Genomic DNA, 18054 nt, shown 5'->3' with positions numbered 1-18054 from the left:
GTGCCACTTAGTAAGGAATTAGGAGGAGACTTTCGAAAACACCTAAGGAATTTAGGAGCATAAGCACCACTGAAAGTCAATAGGACACCTGCTCCTAAACTCCTTAGGCGCTTTTGAAAATCTCTCCCTCATGCCTAACTTTAAGCGCTCATTTGTAAATGTTGGCCTATACAGTTAGGCCAGATATGTCTATCCGGAAGTGTTTTCCGGTATGATGCTTCACTTCCAATGAGAGTAACTGATAATCTTGCAGTTCTAAATGAAACACAGCCATTGAAGACAACTCTGATAATTTACACAGAACATTAAGTGAAACTCCTATGGCCCTGACCCTGCAACTGGATCAGTGTGGACAGTCTCTTCTTCCCTCACAGATGTTCATTCACTGAGGTCCCATGTAGGCACCAGGATCTGCCCCATACAGGGCCAACTGCAGGGCCAGGGTCCACATTTGTAACAGTGACAGAAATGGACAGTATAAATACCAAAGCTTGAAAAGTTTGGCTTTAATAAAGATTCCTAGAGAGAATGTATCCTTATTTGGAAGTTGAAAGTAGTAGCCAAAACTGTCAAACATGAACGCCTAACTTTGACTCCTAAATCCATATTTAGGCACTGAAATAAAGGTGGCCAGATTTTCACACAACAAATCCTACTGAGGTTAAAGACAGCTAGAAGCTCTCAGCATCTTTGAAAGTCAGGCAGCTTTTACTGAGGCATCTAAATATGGAGTTAGCTTTGGACACTCAGGTTTCTCACCTTTGGCCAATATTTTTTTCTTTTAAGGGTCCTAATCCAGCTATGAATTATTCAAACTGTGGTTTTATAATTTTTGGAATTTACCAGATTATTTATAATTTCCAGGATATGTAGTTTTTCAGTATGTTAATAGTTTTATTTAATAGCTACTTGATTCTTGAAGAAGTGCTAAGTCCTTGTTTCCTTCCCTGCTTACTCAGGGTTAATACCATAATGTGTTCTCAAAATCCAATCACCCTAGCTTGCTTTCATAACAATGATAAAAGATAAGCAATTCAGAGGCAGGTCTTGCTGTCACAATACAATGCCATATTGAAAACACACAGATGGGAGAGACAGGGAGTTTCTTGAACAGCAGGTAGAGACTAGTCCCTGATCAGAACCGGAGTTTGAATGCAATTTCACGACTTTCTAAGATGTTACTGTACTTGTGCTGGCCCAGTATATGCCGTACAGGGATGCCTGAGATGAAAAGAAAGAGAGGAAAACAATTCAGATTGTGAGATTTTTTAGTACCATCACAGAAAAAAGTTCTTGAGGCTGGTCAGAGAACAGAGCATCAGCTGTTAAAAGTAGACACAACATCAGAGCACATCGCAAGACTTTGCCTGTAAGTTTCTCAACCAAAAACCTTCCTAGAAATACTGCATAAATACTGCATTCTTTGAGCCCAACAGGAAACTACAAATCATAACAGCCAGCACAGAAAAAACATACTGATATTGTTTTGATCTTTGGAAAATGATTAAAACTATCTCAAAATGGCAGATAGGTTATTTTGAAAATTCTGCCTCTAAGTGACATAGAAGCATAACGACAGGTTTCAGAGTAGCAGCCGCATTAATCTGTATTCACAAAAAGAAAAGGAGTACTTTGTTAGAGACTAACAAATTTATTTGAGCATAAGCTTTTGTGAGCTACAGCTCACTTCATCGGATGCATTCAGTTAGTCTCTAAGGTGCCACAAGTACTCCTTTTCTTTATAGAAGCATAAGTTCAACTGAAAGTCAATGGGATTTGTGTTTGTTAATCACTAGAGGCTCTTGGATATATTATCTCAGGTATCTAAATTGTACATCCAAATGGTTTCTCTCTGTGCCCCCTTTTATGGTAATTGTGATTAGCTAAAAGGGTTGAACTCCTAGAGGTATGTGGGAGGGCTCCAACCCTCCATGACCAGTATAAATTATCAAAATTCCATTGTATAAAAAAAACTATTTCAATAAACTATTTGTGTAAACGATCTGGAAACAAAAGCTGGTGTACTATGTGGCAGCAATAATGCCTTACAGGGCTTTATAATGACATCTTTGGCAAATTGAAAAATAGTAGTCTCCTGCCACCTGGCGAAAGAAGTACTGTATTGCAAAATTGCTGCAAATCTTGAAGGGAGATGCTAAGAAGAAATATCTTCACAGAAAAAATGGTCCCAGAACAAGGATATCTATTACTTACTTTGTGCTCATGATTAACAATTAACTTTTTTCACAACAAAAAAAAACCCAAAACATTCTGTAGCCTACATTAAAGATAAAATTCCTAAAATCCTTATTTTGTGCCTAATGTAGTGAACAAGGGAGTTAGTCAGAAAGCTCCTTGGCAGGCATGGAGTGGGACCCCAGCTGGACAGGGAAGGGATAGAAACAGAAGAATACGGAAGGGCTGCAAGGACACTAAGGAAAAGGCCAGTCTAGTGGTAGCTCTGTTACTCTCTGGCAATTACTTATACTGTAGTGAGAGTCACATGGACAAAATGGTGGTCTCTGGTAGTGTAAATGGGTGTAAAGGGGCCTTAACACACATGCAAATCAGGACCTAGATACGTAGAGAGCTCAATCAGTTGTTAAAGTTATATACTTTCCTTTCCTCTGGTAGGTTTTTTTTTTTTTTTTTTTTAAGAAATAATTGATTAGAACAAATGGTCAAACTATTTAATTTTAAAAAGACACTTACGCACAGCTGCTTATTGGGTGATGTCTTAGTGGCATCTATGGAATTAGCCAATGCTGCAGCTTACTTCCATAGTGGAGTCCAAAATCCTATAGCTTTCAAAACTATTGCTGACAACGGACTATACTACCCAAAGCAAATTAACACTTTGTTTTGAAATTAAATTTACAGTGCAAAACCCCCACCCATGAGAAGGCAAGAGCACACATTGTGCTGCAGTATAGTATCATCTGGGTTCACATAATATGGGAGAAGAGAAGGGATTATGCACAAAAGTCATAAGATTTTAATTCAGAGATCAAAACTCTATTTTTAGTAAGAGCAAGTATACATTATCCAAAATAAATCAATAAGATTTTGCAGCAGTGTTTTTTTTTTAAAATATGACAATCAAGAGAACTAAGGTGATAGGACCAGATTCTGCAAATAGACAAATAATTAGACAAATATGACTAGGATCACAGCATTAATTTATTTTATTGTTTTGCACAATGGTAGGTTGCACACGTGGACAAAGACAGCACACAGTTTAAAAAAATTAGTTTCACAAATTAATACATTACAAGAAAGTCCAGTGGTTCAACATTTTAAATTTAACTTTTTTTAAAAAAGCAGTAACAAAGAAATACAAATATCAGGATTTTTTGATTGCAGCCCAATGCAAGTTTTGAAAAAGGTTTAAGTTGAAATGGACTTTTAAGCTTTTAATACTGCCTTAAAAAACAAAAACAAAAACGCATACACTATTAATTGCCTCTCAAAGAAAATGCTCATCTCTTAGATGCAATAACATACAAGTGTACAAAAGTGAAAAGTTCTGTGTTCAAAACTGATATCCTTATTTCTGAACACAAACAACAGAAAACCCCATGTTTGCCAAAGGCCAGTAATTGCTGTATGCAGACATAACTTCCAGAACATACAAAACAGTACTTGACAACACTTTTACAATTGAAAGCAACTGACTTCATACTAGAAAATTACGCGCAATACCTGTTTTAGAAAAAAGGTGCCTTGGTGAAAGTGATTGTGAATATTCACTTGGATGCACATTATGTACAAAACAACCTCTATATTAAAAGCTACACTTATCTCCAAAATTCCATATACACTCTGTAAGAGATTTTTCTGCTGTTTCTGTTTTAATGCACTCTGAGCTGGAGATGCAGCCCAATGTGCTAAGATGCCATAACATGAAGTTTGCTGCACTTGTAAGACTGGTACTATTTCTATTGTTACAATAGCTTACCCTCAAAGTATACTGTTTTACTTTATTCCTTAGCAGTGACGGGTGTTAAGGGCAGGTAAGGAACTCCTTTTGGAGTCAATGCCAGTAGCCCTGTGTGAATCAACTCTGTTTTGGAATGGTTAGCTACAATTTTCATTAGAGTGGCACAGTCTGCATCCACCACTTGCAGAGAGAAGACACCACTGGCTTCACAACTCTCTGCCCCCCCCCCAGCAATCTCCTGGAATCCTGAACTTGCTCCTGAAGCCTAGCAGCCTCAGAAATGAAGCACAGCCCGGGAGAGACCTGTTTGGTAACATCAGCTGTGACAACACCTTTGTTTGAAAGTCTCTCCAGATTCTTCTTTGGAGTGATTGCTAGCTGAGGAAAGGAAAATGTTGAGGACAAACAGGCAATTAAACACTATTTGCCAGAATTATACAATAGTGAACAGTATTACAGCTCGTCTTTAAAAACAAGCTGCAAAAATATTACAGCCAGGGAACACTATTTGATATTCCTATGAGCATCAAGATGTGGGAGCCTAAAACAACATGGAAAAGGGAACACGCAAAGCAAAGGAACTTGGAGAGTTTTGTCTATGGGGCAAAGTTCACGTTTTTATTATATATACAAATACATATGCACAAATGTGTGCACTGTACTGTGTATATATATATGTATATATATATTTATATATTTACATCCATATTCACAAAGAAACACCCTGAAGTAGATTTAAAGGCCATATCCAGGAACAGAAGATATGAACTCTAGTATTTGTACTAGAATATATTTTATCTGTACAAAAAAACCAAATATGCATATATTCATATGGTATAAAGCTTATTAACAAAAAATATTCTGCTACTAACATTAGGTTAAATAGATGGTTTTAGAAGATTCTTTAATAATGCAGTATAGAACATTTCTAAAACTAGAACCAAAATAAAAATACATAAATGGGTTTCTATTCACAGGAAAATAGTTGTTCAATATGATTACATTTCATATTCCAGAATAGGGAAAAGTAGCAAAATTTTATAAATCTCCTGGGATGCAATTTAATTACTGCATCCATTTAGAAAAATAGACTTTTAGGATGAACAAAGCTGATTCACTTCCCCTTTCCCCAAGAGTGTGTCTATCTTTTTCCTCTCTTGTTTCCAGCAGGAGGTTTCTTCAGCTGAAGAAGTTGCCCTCCTGTCCCAAAACCTGTAGATGCAGGATTAGACACCCCAAATGTCAAGCCAGCCGATGCTGTGATGCCAGGATTACTGAAGTTAAACCCAGATGTAGTTGAGCTGCCAAAGCCTTGTATGGGAAGGAAAAATATTTTAAAATCAGAAGTCAGTTAAATCATAACTTCAGATTTGCCCTCGGTCCAATTTACGAGGGACAGTGACTTACTGAATTACTAGTAATTACACTACTCTGAAGATATCAAAGTGGACCCACAATACTATGTCACATTCCTAACATATTTTAGATTTGCTGAATTGAGTCAGATGTTACAGTGCAAGCACTGTATATTTTTAAGTTACTATACCTTATAGCGTAATAGTTATTTCCTTTGTTATTATATGTATTACAGTAGCACCTATAGTTCTCAACTGAGATTGGGGCCCTACTCTGCAATGCACTGTGCACATCTGTCTCGGTCTCTGTGTGCTTACAATCTACCTAGACAAGCCAGACAAAGGGTGGGAGAAGCAGAGGCACAGACAGGTGAAGTGACTGGCCTGTGGTCTCACAGTAGATCACTGGCATACCTGGAAGAGAGCTAATAGTCTTATGCCCTCTTAACAAGACCACACTGTCTTCCTAATATGTGCAACACAGGTCCTAACCTAAAAGGGAAATAAGTAAACCATGCCAAGTTTTAGCTATTTTAAAAAAGCCCTTTTGAATTACTGCACAAAAGACAGCATTTGAAGAGAGCAAGCTTTGGAAAAAACAATGAATAGCTCAGAAGATGTTGCTAAAATAAACAAATGAAATCCATCAATCTTCCTTTAGACTGAAAGTGAAGATGAGAAATTTCATCCCTGAAAGGTAATTTTGTTCAGGAGTTTACAAAATAGAACTGGTCAAATACTAACTGTTTTGCAATAATTAGCAAGTAAAAACACCAAGTTCTGTTCACTCAGATTTTTGAGGTCATATTAGTTATGCATAGGTATTTGTATAATAGCTGGATATTTATGAAAGTGTTAGAGAATCTTAAGAGTTTCTGAAAGATTAGCATGATTCGTAACTGCAATTCATAGCAGAAGTTCATTATTCATCCTTCTCCTGTTTAACAACTTCCAGGGAGATGAGGACTGTGTGCGATTGGTCACATTAATGAATATGTGAAGTAAAGTATTTAACAATCATGGAAAGGATAAAAATCATTTGCTGAACACAAATAATTGAAACATTAACAGAAATTAGGACTGGTTCATAAGCTATTCACAGGCAGAAAGGGAGCTAAACCCTTAATGAGCATTATTTGTAAAAAGTAGTTCAACCAGCTCTAGTTACAAGTATAGAAGTCATAAAATGAAAGCATCTCCATATTCATATTCAGTATCACTGCCACAATGCTATAAAAACATTCTGTAGGCTTGGAAAAACACATCCTAATTTACCTCCGAAGTATTTCTCATTTGAGTCCCAAAGTTATCTATGTTCCACACAAATTTGATGTCACAGAATCATAGAATATCAGAGTTGGAAGGGACCTCAGGAGATCATCTTGTCCAAACCCCTGGTCAAAGCAGGACCAATCCTCAATTTTTGCCCCAGATCCCTAAATGGCGCCCTCAAGGATTGAACTCACAACCCTGGGTTTAGCAGGCCAATGCTCAAACCACTGAGCTATCCCTCCCCCCTCTCACTTCTATTATTGAAAATTATTTATATCAAAAATAAAGAATCATGAAACCCAGTTTCAAGTTATTTATACTAAAGGAATGAATCCTACAGCAATTTAAGACTTGTGCATAAATAATTGTGTGAACACTTCGATTTGGACCTTTGTCCATCACCTGGGTGATTCATGTCAAATAGAAACACACATAGGTACAAACGCTATACTGGCCTCTTCAAGAGTGACACAAAAATAAAACTCATATCCTACACCTTGATTGTAACCCAATAATTCAGTTCAGTTAATGCCTATACAGATCCTCGCTCTTGGGATACCACTCTTGACTCATGATTTATTTTGAAGATTTCCATATGTTCCAATATTTCATGTACTTGCTTCTTGATGCAGAAATTGTTATGCAGGTCAGACTAGGTTCATAATGATCCCTTCTGGCCTTAAAAATTATGAATATATGGAACAGTAAGAATCAGTGAAGTACTAATCCCTAATTCAACTGCTTTTTCATATCAAATTATAAATATGATCAAGGAAATGCCATGAATATGATGAGACTTTAATAACGTATTAAACTTAGTGAAAAAAGTGAAACTTTTGTTTGATTTAACTCTGCCAAAAGGTTTAAGCCATATGCAAAATGTATTTTAAAAAAACCTATCAGATGAACCATATAGCTCTCTTTTTGCTATAATTAGAGATTAGGTCGAAAAACCTTCCCTGTGCACACAACTGATCTTTCTTTTAAGAAAATACCTTACAGTAACTGTGGTTCTTTGAGATGTGCATGTGGATCTCACTCTAGGACTAGCACATGATTCCTGTGCATGAGATTGCAATCTCTGAATAGCAATGTCTGTTGAGCCATGCTGCAATGTCCTCATGCTCCCCATCCAAGAGCATCATGGGCAAAGCAGACACAACCATCCCTCAGTTCCTTCAGAATTCCAGGTAATAGGACTCTAAAAAGTGGTGATGAAGGGCAGGTCCTGGGATGCATATGGATGACACCACAACAAAGACTCCAGTTACAGTAGGTTAAGTAACCCAGCTTTCTTCAGGTATGTGTCTGTGTGGATCTCACTTTAGGTGCCCCATCTGGAAGGTGAGGAGATAGAGGAGTTCTGACTACCACTGACTAAAAAGTGATTGTAACACTTTCCTGCAAGATTTGTCATCTGATCTTGTGGCCAGGTCAGGGGCATAGTGTAACAAAAGGAAAGGGGGTCACTCAAATAACTAACTTTCAGATTTCAGATGTAGGGATGTTTCCGAAGCATGGAGAAGAGGTAGCCTGTGCGCTAGTGAAATGAGCTGTGATGTTTAAAGGAAGAGGTGTACCAGTCATGTGAGAGATTGAAATACACTGGTTAATCCATTTAGATATCCTCTTGGAAGAAGTGGTGTGCCCCTTAAAAGTGCTACTTATGGCAACAAAACAATACTGGGGGTCTGACTAAAGGGCTTTGCCCTATCAAGATAATATAACAATGTCTTGAAACATCCAAGTTGATTTTCTTCCCTCCTCTTCAACCCTCCCCCCCCCCCAACACTGGAAGACTATAGCTTTTGGAAAGATCAACAGATTGATTCAAGTGAAAGTCTAACACAACTTTGAGAATAAATTTGGGAGGAAGTCTCAACACCATCTAACCTCTGTGTAATGTTGTGTAAGGAGGGATGGCCATGAAAGTCTTATTTTGCTGACCCTTCTGGCTGATGTAATGGCAACCAAAAAAGGCCAGCTTGACAGCAAGGTAGTGTGGACCACATTCAGAGACAGGGTCTCCATTAGGTTTGTAGGAACAATAGTAAAATACCATACCAGAGGATGTTTTGTAGCTAGCAGGTAAGTATATAGTAACCGCTTTAAAAATCTGGATACAGGGGGCAAGAGAGAAAGTAAACATGACTGTACTGGAGAATGGCATGCTAAACTCACTGTAAGATAGACCATAGCTGAACTAAGAGTCCAAAGTGTTTCAAATACAGAGTATAATCAAGGACTTTAGGTATAGGAGCCTCCATTAGGTCAAGGTTGCGTGGGACTGCCAAAATTGAAAATATTTTCCATTTTCAGGAACAAATTTTTCTTGGGGAATGCTTTCTGCTTTCCAGTAGGATCTTCTGTACTTGTAGAGAACAGTAAATCAATAGCACTCAACCAGCCAATATCTAGGCTGTCAGATGTAACAATTTCAGGTCTGGATTTAGTATCTGACCTTCATTCTGTGATAGTATGTTTGGACAGTCTGGAAGTGGTATTGGATGCTGAATAAATGTCTTGAGGAGATCTGTTAGCCTGAATTGTCTCAGCCAATATAGAGCTATCAGGATCAGTATGAATTTTGCACATCACTTTGATTATCAAAGTAACGGGTGGAAACATAAGTCTTTGATCCCATGGTACATGAAAAGTGTCTTAGAATCCTGGACTCATGTCTCCATTGGAGCAAAAGGCTGGACACTATGTTTTGTTTGATGACAAGTCTATAATGGAATATTCCCATTGGTGAAATAGTGACATGATGGAGTTCTTCAGAGATCATTTGTGGTTGGTAATGGATTGGCTGATTAGGTCTCCTAAATCATTGACAACTCCTGGAAGATGAAGAGTTACTTGGGTTATCCGCTGTTGGCACCATGTCCATAACTTTCATTGCCTCCTGACGTAGAAGTGATGAGCAAGAACCTCTTTGCTTGTCTTATATAAATGTATTGCTGATGGTACTGTCTCAGACTCTGAATCGTAGAATTCTGTAAAATAGGTACGAATGCAATGCACGCTAATCCGATTGCTTGTAATTCTAGAATGTATATGGGTGGAGTCATGCTTTTTAGGGACAAAGGTCCTTGTTTATAGAGGTGGCCAAGACATGTGCTCCCCACCTGTTCTTGATGCATCTGTGATCTGTATCTTTGTAGGAGGAGGGGTGGAATGCTCTTGAGGTCTGACCTTCCATTCAGTGCTGATAAAATGTGAGCTGCGATCATAACTTACATACCCATTTTATTTCTCCTGGGGTGATACACAGACTTTAACCACCTCTGTAATGGGTGTAGGTAAAGTTTGGCTAGTGGTGTCCCATACATGCCAAACTGATATGTGGCCAAGAAGTTTGAGGCAGTTTCTTATTGCAGTTGATGGATTTGTTTTGATACTGGTAATGATCATTTGGATAGACAGAACTCTGTTGTTGGAAGATCTGCCTTTAATGATCTGGAATTGACTAAGGCACCTGTAAATTTCATTGTTTGTGATGGGGTAAGAGAGAGTTTCTCATAAAAATTCTCAGTGAGGTCTAGCTGTCTGAAAAGGGGAAGGACATAGATACAGGCTGTGGTGACTTCCTGATGAGACCTGACTTTGATCAGCCAATCATTTAAATATGAGTAGATGTGAATATGCCTCATCTCTTCAGATGTGCTGCCACTATTCCCAGGCACTTTGTAAAAACTGCTGCTGCTCTGGAAAGACCAAACAGTAGAACATTCTATTGGTAATGACTGGGACTCACTGCAAATTGTAGATATTTCCTGTGGGCTACATGAATTGCAAAATGGAAGTTTGAGTCTTGGAGGTTGAGAGCCACAAACCAGTCTTGAGTCTAGGAAAGGGATGATGAAGGTAAGCATTCCTATCCTAAATCTGAGACAGTGTATATGTTGTTTAGTCTTCTCGGGTCTAGGATAGGACAAAGACTCCTTTTTTTTGTTTCAAAACAAAGAAATATCAGAAGCAGAAACCCCTTCCCCTGTACTCTAGAGGTACCTCCTCTTTGGCCCACAAGCAAAGCAGGGAAGCCACTTTTTAGCTTTTTGCAAGAAGGATTCATGAAGAGGGATGGGGAAGGGTAATGGGGTAAGGAATCAAATTGGATGAAAGCACCATATGAGACCACTTTCAGCACCCATTGGTCAGTTGTTATAGCAGTACAAGCCTGATGGAAGAAAGCAAACCAGCATCTGAAGGCAGGATCTGGGGATGGCTCATGCCTGATTTTGTTGCGACTCTCAACCCTCGTGTCATACTTGCAGTCTACAAGCAGACGAAGACTGATCAAAGACTAAGAAAGATTAGCTCCTCTGAGAGAACCTTGGTTTCTTTCTGGGCAGATACTCGAAGAAGTAAGGGTCTTCTATCAAGACTACCCTTGGTATCTTAAAGGGCCTGTCATTTGGGGCTGAGGCAGCAAAGTGTGGCCCTGGAGGCCTTAGGGAGTGTAAGGCATTACTGGTGACCTTCAGCAATGACGGCTTTCAACTCTTCTCTGGAGTTGTCAGGAGTTATCTGACATGGGACAGTGTTTTGCAAACAAAAGAGATAGGTTCGTACTCGTAGCTGAGGTGATGCTGACTAATAAACCTTTCTTCCAAAAAGGTCTAATTTTTTGGGTTTTTAGATTTCTTGTGGGAAGAAGAGAGACCATTAATGAACCTGGGATTGGGTGGTTATAAAATTGCTCAAATCCCTTTTGGGGTAACTGATACTCCTTTTCCATTCTTTAACCAGTTTGAAGCAAAGTTGTTGACACCTGACAGAGTCTTAGCTGATTCTAAGATGCCCTCATTAATTGGCAATGCTATTCTGGCAGGAGCAGAAGAATGCAGCATATCTGAAAGCTTGGGAGCGTCTTCAATTATTAAAGTTTCTATTTTGAGGATCTCAGCTGTATGAGAAAACAGCCTCTGGAAGGCTCTAAAATCACCTCGGGCTGGTACAGGAAACAAGACTATTTCACTGGGAGAAGACAATGACTGGTCTCAGTGGATGAAAGGTATTGCTCAGAGGACTCTGGAACTGACTGTTTTTCCTGTGAATTGCTGTTCTTGCTCCTCCCTGTCTATAGATGGGGGTGTGGTACAGAAAGGGAGTATGGCCTGTGTTTTATTAAGTGGTAAGATGGAGACCAGCTCCTGGATACTCTAGATGGAAGTCCACAGTATGCCAATAGGGCCAACAGGGATCCACTTGGCTCTAGTAATGCTGATCAGACCATTGCCATGCCTGAGGTGGATGAGTCAAGGCTCTGAAGTGAGCATCCCTGGTTTGTAGAGCAAGGCCTTCTCCTGGTCTGTGTGACTGAAACTGCTAGACGCCAGAATGAAGGTGTTCCCCTCCCCAGTGAAGGAGATAAAGAGAAAAATTTCTCTAGAGGTGGCACTGATCTTGAGAAGAAGTCAGTACCAAGATACCAGAGGTGTGTACCAGTGCCCACCGTAGACAAAAAAAAGACAGCGGCTCTGGCCATCTGTAAGTGAATGAGCCTCACAGATGGCCATGGTCTGAAGCCCGAGGGCTCTGAATCTGCCACTGTACGCAAAACGTGGAGAGAAAAAAGTTAGTTACTCCCCCCCTCCACCCCTTTTTTGGCAATAGTGCAGTAAAACAAAGAAAAGTGGGGGAATTTGAAGAGACTAGCTAACTAAAAGAAGCAAATTTCGCTAAGAGGTAGCAGGTAGTCACCGCTTGTTCCAACTCATTGCTGGGGCAGTAAGAAGAAAATTTATGGTAACACATCTAACGGAAGAGGAGTCAGATCTAAACTCAAGAGCTGCAATAATGGCACATACATGCTCCCCTAGATCCAAACCGCCTTACTGACTGTCAGATTAAAGAAAAAGCTGCAGATACAAAATACAATTCTCATTACCTAGGACAATAACAAGGTTCTACAAAACAATGGTCTCAGTGTTGAAGTACTGCACACAGTGCCTGGGGAAGAGGACTGACTTAAATTACAGATTGTATTTTTTTTTTTAAATAAGTGTATCCAAGCCCCGTTACTCCATAAAGTACATCTATACTGTAAAATCACATTCAAGCCAGAGGCCATCTGACACAAGCAAGGATTAAATGTATTTATAAATTATCAAAGTTATCTGGAAATTTGATTTCCATAATCTCTTCAAATTAAAACACATTACAAATCTAGACAATATCGTTTAAGTGATTCATAAATTTCCTTATCGATATCCCAATTCAGAAAAGCTTCTGAACACATGCTTAAAGTTAGGTATATGTTTAAGTTCCTTGCCGAATCAGAGTTTTAATGAACACTGCCACTTTGGAACACAAAACTTTAAAGTACTGCATGCCTTAAACCTTTTATACCATTCATTTAAAAACGTTTAATACTAGAGGAACAAAGTTGCTTATGAAGAACATTAAGCAAGTTTTGCACTTTGTAGTACTTCAACGAAAAAACGGTTACTAACCTTCCATAATATTTGTTTTTGTGAGATGTATTGCACATGTCCATTCCATGTGTGAGCACGCACTGAACATGCTCGCTGGAAGTTTCTCCCTCAGTGGTACCCACTGGGGCAGCTCAAACGCCCTCTGGTGCCATGCACCTATAGTGCCATTATAAAACACCCAGTCAACTCTGCACTCTCTCAGTTAGTTCTTTCTTGAAAACTCTGATGCAGAAGGACGTGCTGACACATGTCAGACTCTGATGTGCAATGGACATGTGCAACACATGTTGAAGAGCAACAGTTACAGAAGGTTAGTAACTGTTTTTTCCTCTTTGAGTGATTGTACATGTGCATTCCAGTCTAGGTGACTCTTAAGTAGTTGAACAGGTGGAGGGATCAGAATTCATGGACATACTGACTGCAGGACAGCTCAACCAAATTTGGCATCATCTCTGGACTGCTGAGTGATGGTATAATGGGAGGAGAATGTGTGCACCGATAACCGGTTCACTGCTTTACAAATATCCTGAGTAGGGATCCGTGCTAGGAATACTGTTGCTGATGCTTGCGACCTTGTGGAATGAGCAGTCAGGTTAGCTGGTGGCAGAACACCTGCCTGGTCATAACAAGTATGAATGTATGAGGTGATCCAGGACGGAATTGTCTCTGAAGAGACTGGGAGACGCTTCATCATATTAGATACAGCTGCAAACGGTTGGGTAAATTATTGGAACAGTTTAGTCCTTTCTATGTAGAAAGCTACATAGAGCATCTAACATCCAATGAGTGAAGGTGTGGTCCCTCCCTATTTGCATGCGGCTTCGGGTAAAAGACAGGTAGGTAGGTAGATTGCCTGATTGCTGTGAAATTGCTAACCCACTTTTGGAAGGAAACCGGGTGAGGACGTAAATACACCTTATTTTTAAAGTAGACTGTGTACGGAGGTTCTGAGGTGAGGAAACGGAGCTCCAAGAACCTTCTGGCCGAAGCGATGGCCACTAAGAAAATCACTTTCCAGGAGAGGTATAATAAAGAGCAAGTTACCCAAGATTCAAACTGTGGTCCCATAAGCTTTGATAGATCAAGTCAAGTCCCATGGAAGAACGGGCTAGCCCCTCTTACTTGAGGATATAACCTTTGTAGGCCCTTGAGGAATCAGACATATCATTTGAAAAAATAGACCAGTTATCCACCCAAGAGTGGAAAGCTGATGTTTCTGCAAGGTGAATCTTGACAGAGGAAACAGCTAAGCCTTGCTGCTTCAGGTATTATAGAGAGTCATCCTTACAAGAAATTCCTGAGTGTGTGGGTGAAGCTCTACATTGGGATGTCCAGACAGAGAACCGCTTCCACTTTGAAAAGTAAGTATCCCTGGTGGAGCTCTTTCTACTACCTAATAGGACCTGATGAACTTGCTCTGAGCAAGCCTGCTCCCTGGGATTTAGCCATGGAGCTTTCAGGCTGTTAGGTGAAGGGAGCTCAGATTCAGATGGAGCAGCAGACTGTTGTCCTTAGAGATCAGGTCCAGGTGTAACGTAAGTGGGATTGGGGTTGCCACTGAGAGGCCTAGCAGAGTGGAGAATCAGCATTGACAGGGCCATGCTGGGGCTATCAGAAGAACTCAGGCCTGGTCTCAGGTGATCTTTAGCAGTACTCTATACACGAGCAGGATAGGGGGAAAAGCATAATAAAGATGTCCTATCCATGGTATTAAAAAGGCATCCATGACAGAACCTGGGCTGTGACCTCGCCAGGAGCAGAACTGGTGACACTTTCTGTTGTACCAGGTTGCAAATAGATCTATCTGGGGAGTCCTCCACTGCTGGAAAATGTCCCTCACCATATCTGGGCGAAAGGACCAGTCGTGGCGACTGGAAAAAGTCCTGCTGAGGCACTCTGTCAGGTCTTTTTGCGTTCCCAGAAGGTACGAGGCCACAAGATTGATTGAGTGGGCTGTGCAAAATTCCCATAGCTAAATCGCTTCCTGACATAGGATGGAAGGGCAAGCACCTCCTTGCCTGTTGAGATAAAACAGGGCTGCAGTGCTGTCCATAAGAACAATCAAGTTTCTGCCCATAATGTGTCAGGAAGGCCTAACAGGCCAAGTGAACTGCTCTGCATTTCCTGACACTGATGTGGAGTGAAAGTTCCTCCAAAGACCAAAGCCTGTATAAAGAGAACACCCGCACAAACAAACAGTGAGCGGATCCAACCACCAATTGAGGGAGATGAGGACCCACTGAGGTACTATTAGTACAAAGTCCAGATGGTAGCGGTTTGGTGGGTACATTGAGCCATGTCTGGAGGGGCGTGAGGTGCAGCCTTGCCTGTTGTGCCACATATGTGCACAAGGCCATGTGACCTCACACAATTTTGGGCTGTTGTGACTGATATGATCCTTGAGGTGAATTATCAGGGATGTGATTGTCTGGAAAGACCCTCTGGGAGGTAGGCTCTGGCCTGAGTACAGTCGAACCCCGCTACAATAAACTCTATCCTCTGCGCTGGAGCAAAGGTAGATTTCTTTACATTTATAAGAAGGTCTTGGGCCTTGAACGTCAACTGCATAATCTGAATGCTGGACACTTCCAGAGCCCTGGACCTGCCCTTGACTAGCCAGTGGTCTAGATAAGGTTAGACCTGCTCCCCTAACCTCCTCAGAAAGTCTGTCACTACCACCAGACATTTTGTAAACATCTGTGTAGCTGCAGACAGGCCGAATGGGAGGGTAGTGAGTGGTTCACTACGAATCTGAGGAACCTTCTGACATGTTGGTATATCGATATATGAAAAAAGGCATCTCTTAAATTGAGGGCAGCATACCAGTCCCTGGGATCTAGGAAGGGGATAAGGGATGTCAGGGATGGTCTAGATAATACTTAATTCTGCCTTAAGAGCAGGGGACTGGACAGGAAGACCTCTCCAGGTCCCTTCCAGTCCTACAATTCTATGAACTATGTATAAATATAAGAAAAAGAAGACCACTGAGAGAACTTGTCAAAGCAAGGATAGCCGTCCCAGTGACCATCACAGGTGGTAAGAAGGAACTGATAGGGCAGGGGGCTAGCTGGGAGCTTTATATCGGCGCTATAGGCGTGCAGCAACAGAGGATGGTTGAGCAACCCCAACGAGTACTACTGAGGGAAAAATTTCCAGCAACTGTGCTTGGGGCACGTACACTCCTAGGGTGGAATGCACATGTGCAATCATTCAAAGAACTTGACATTTTTATCATTAATATATGAAAAATTAGTAAATAACTTATTTTTGGCTTAATGTAATTCAAGCATCAGGAACCTGTAAGAAAATTTAATGATTATAAAAGTAAAAATATTTGAGCATTATATAAAAATATGCATTTGTTACTAAACACAAAAAATGCTAGAGTTCCAGTTTTGTAATATGCAGATTCTACTAACAGAAACGACATGCACTTTACCAGGATGTTATGCATTCATGAGCATTAGCCACTCAAATCAAGCAAACATTTATTTCCATTTTGTAATGTGCTGTTTTAAACTAAAGCATTCTTTAGACCTCATTTGAAAGACGAATCATCCTAAACTAACAAAGAAAAAGCATGGATGCTACACACTAGAAGTCAAAATTAATGCAGTCCTTATTTGATGTAATACATAAATGAATATGAGCCAGAGGAGTCCACAGGAAAAAACAACATTATTTCAGCGTTACTGAAAACCCTTGGTTTTTAGAAACAGCTGTAATTAGAAAAACAAAAGTAAAAACAAATAAAAATACTACCATAAACCAATCCTGGAAGGCAGACATCTACTCTAATTTTCTAGAAAGCAAAAGCTATGATAAACATATGTTCTAATAACTAAAGCTAATTACAAAATTAGATATGGGTGCCAAATGAAAGTCAGATTTCAAATACCCAAAGTTTGGGAGTAATGGATCCAAGATTCTACATCTATTTTATCACTAACAAAAAGAATGGAATGAGTAATAAGTAGGAAGTTGCCAAACTGACAGTGGTATGAAATAAAAAATGTATTCAAATGTTGAACTATATGAGAGGCCTCAGAATGAGACAAGTTTTCAAAATAAAATCCTTAATTTATATATGGGAATTATGAAAGTATGAACTGACAACTGCATATATAATTTGACTTTCTGCATACAAAATGTAGGGATTTAGTTTTGCAAAGGTATCCTTAAAGTTTAGTTATTGTAAGGTAAATTCTGACTCAAAAAAAAGTAAGAGCTTCTAACTATGGGTGAATTAAGTAGAACACATTTAGAAAACAACAAAACTTAAAATAACCTTAAGAAGTCTACCTTTCCCTTGTATTCAAAATAGCGAGCCGTGTCTCCTGTGCCTCAAACTACATCTGATCTGATTTTTTTTTTTTAAACTAAATTATTAGTAAAACAGGAGCTATCATTTATTGAAATCAGTAGTTTCCACTTAGGGAGACAGCATCCAAAAAAGGGTATTTTAGGGGTTGTTTTTTTCCCCTCTAAAAATCAATTTAGTTTAAAGTAAATATTTCTTTAGTTAAAACAACATTTTTCAACAGTTTTACTGTAAAGGCAACTTTAAGCATACACATGATCTTGTTTCCAATTAGTTTTTTTTAAAGTGAAACCTGCAGTTGGATTATGCATTTGTACTTCTAAGACGAATTTAATTTAGACAAAAGCAAACCTGCACTAAGACTTCCTGAGGGTTTATTTGTAGTTCCAAATCCGAACGATGGTGTGCCCGTGGCAGTGCTTCCAAAAGCAGAGCTACTTCCAAATCCTAGTGGAATAGTAGTAAAGACATGCAACAACATAAAAAACTGGTAACATAGAACACTGCAATTTAAAATTTATAGTTTTTAGACAATAATTTAAAAGCATATTTAATCCTAAGAATTATTTTCAGTAAATCTATTTCACTACTCAAAGTACCCTGCTCTAAATGCAGCACTAACTAAATTCTGCAAAATACAACCCCTGCCCCCACCTCCAGCAATGCTCAAACAGAAAAGCGGCTGAGAATCTTAGAAAACTATTAGTAGTTTCATCTAAAAACAAC

General features: G+C 39.5%; 1 protein-coding gene across 2 annotated transcripts in view; it reads right to left on the bottom strand.

Annotated features, from left to right (window-relative positions):
• Window positions 1-491: 491 nt before the first annotated feature.
• NUP58 (nucleoporin 58) overlaps window positions 492-18054 on the bottom strand; it is a 53572-nt gene continuing 36009 nt past the window's right edge. The window contains exons 15-16 of one of the 2 annotated variants that reach the window (XM_048846064.2): window positions 17680-17775; window positions 492-1221 (exon numbers count right to left, since the gene is read on the bottom strand). In XM_048846064.2, the coding sequence (XP_048702021.1) occupies window positions 1136-1221; window positions 17680-17775 (182 nt within the window). In that variant the 3' untranslated portion in view covers window positions 492-1135. Of the gene's footprint in view, window positions 1222-3162; window positions 5252-17679; window positions 17776-18054 lie in introns of those variants that run through there. The other variant, XM_048846055.2, reaches the window with a different exon arrangement.

Source organism: Caretta caretta, chromosome 1, assembly GCF_965140235.1.
Source record: "Caretta caretta isolate rCarCar2 chromosome 1, rCarCar1.hap1, whole genome shotgun sequence".
Lineage (NCBI taxonomy): Eukaryota > Metazoa > Chordata > Testudines > Cheloniidae > Caretta > Caretta caretta.
Note: the sequence above shows the minus strand (reverse complement) of the source record. Positions and strands in the feature narration are given on the sequence as shown.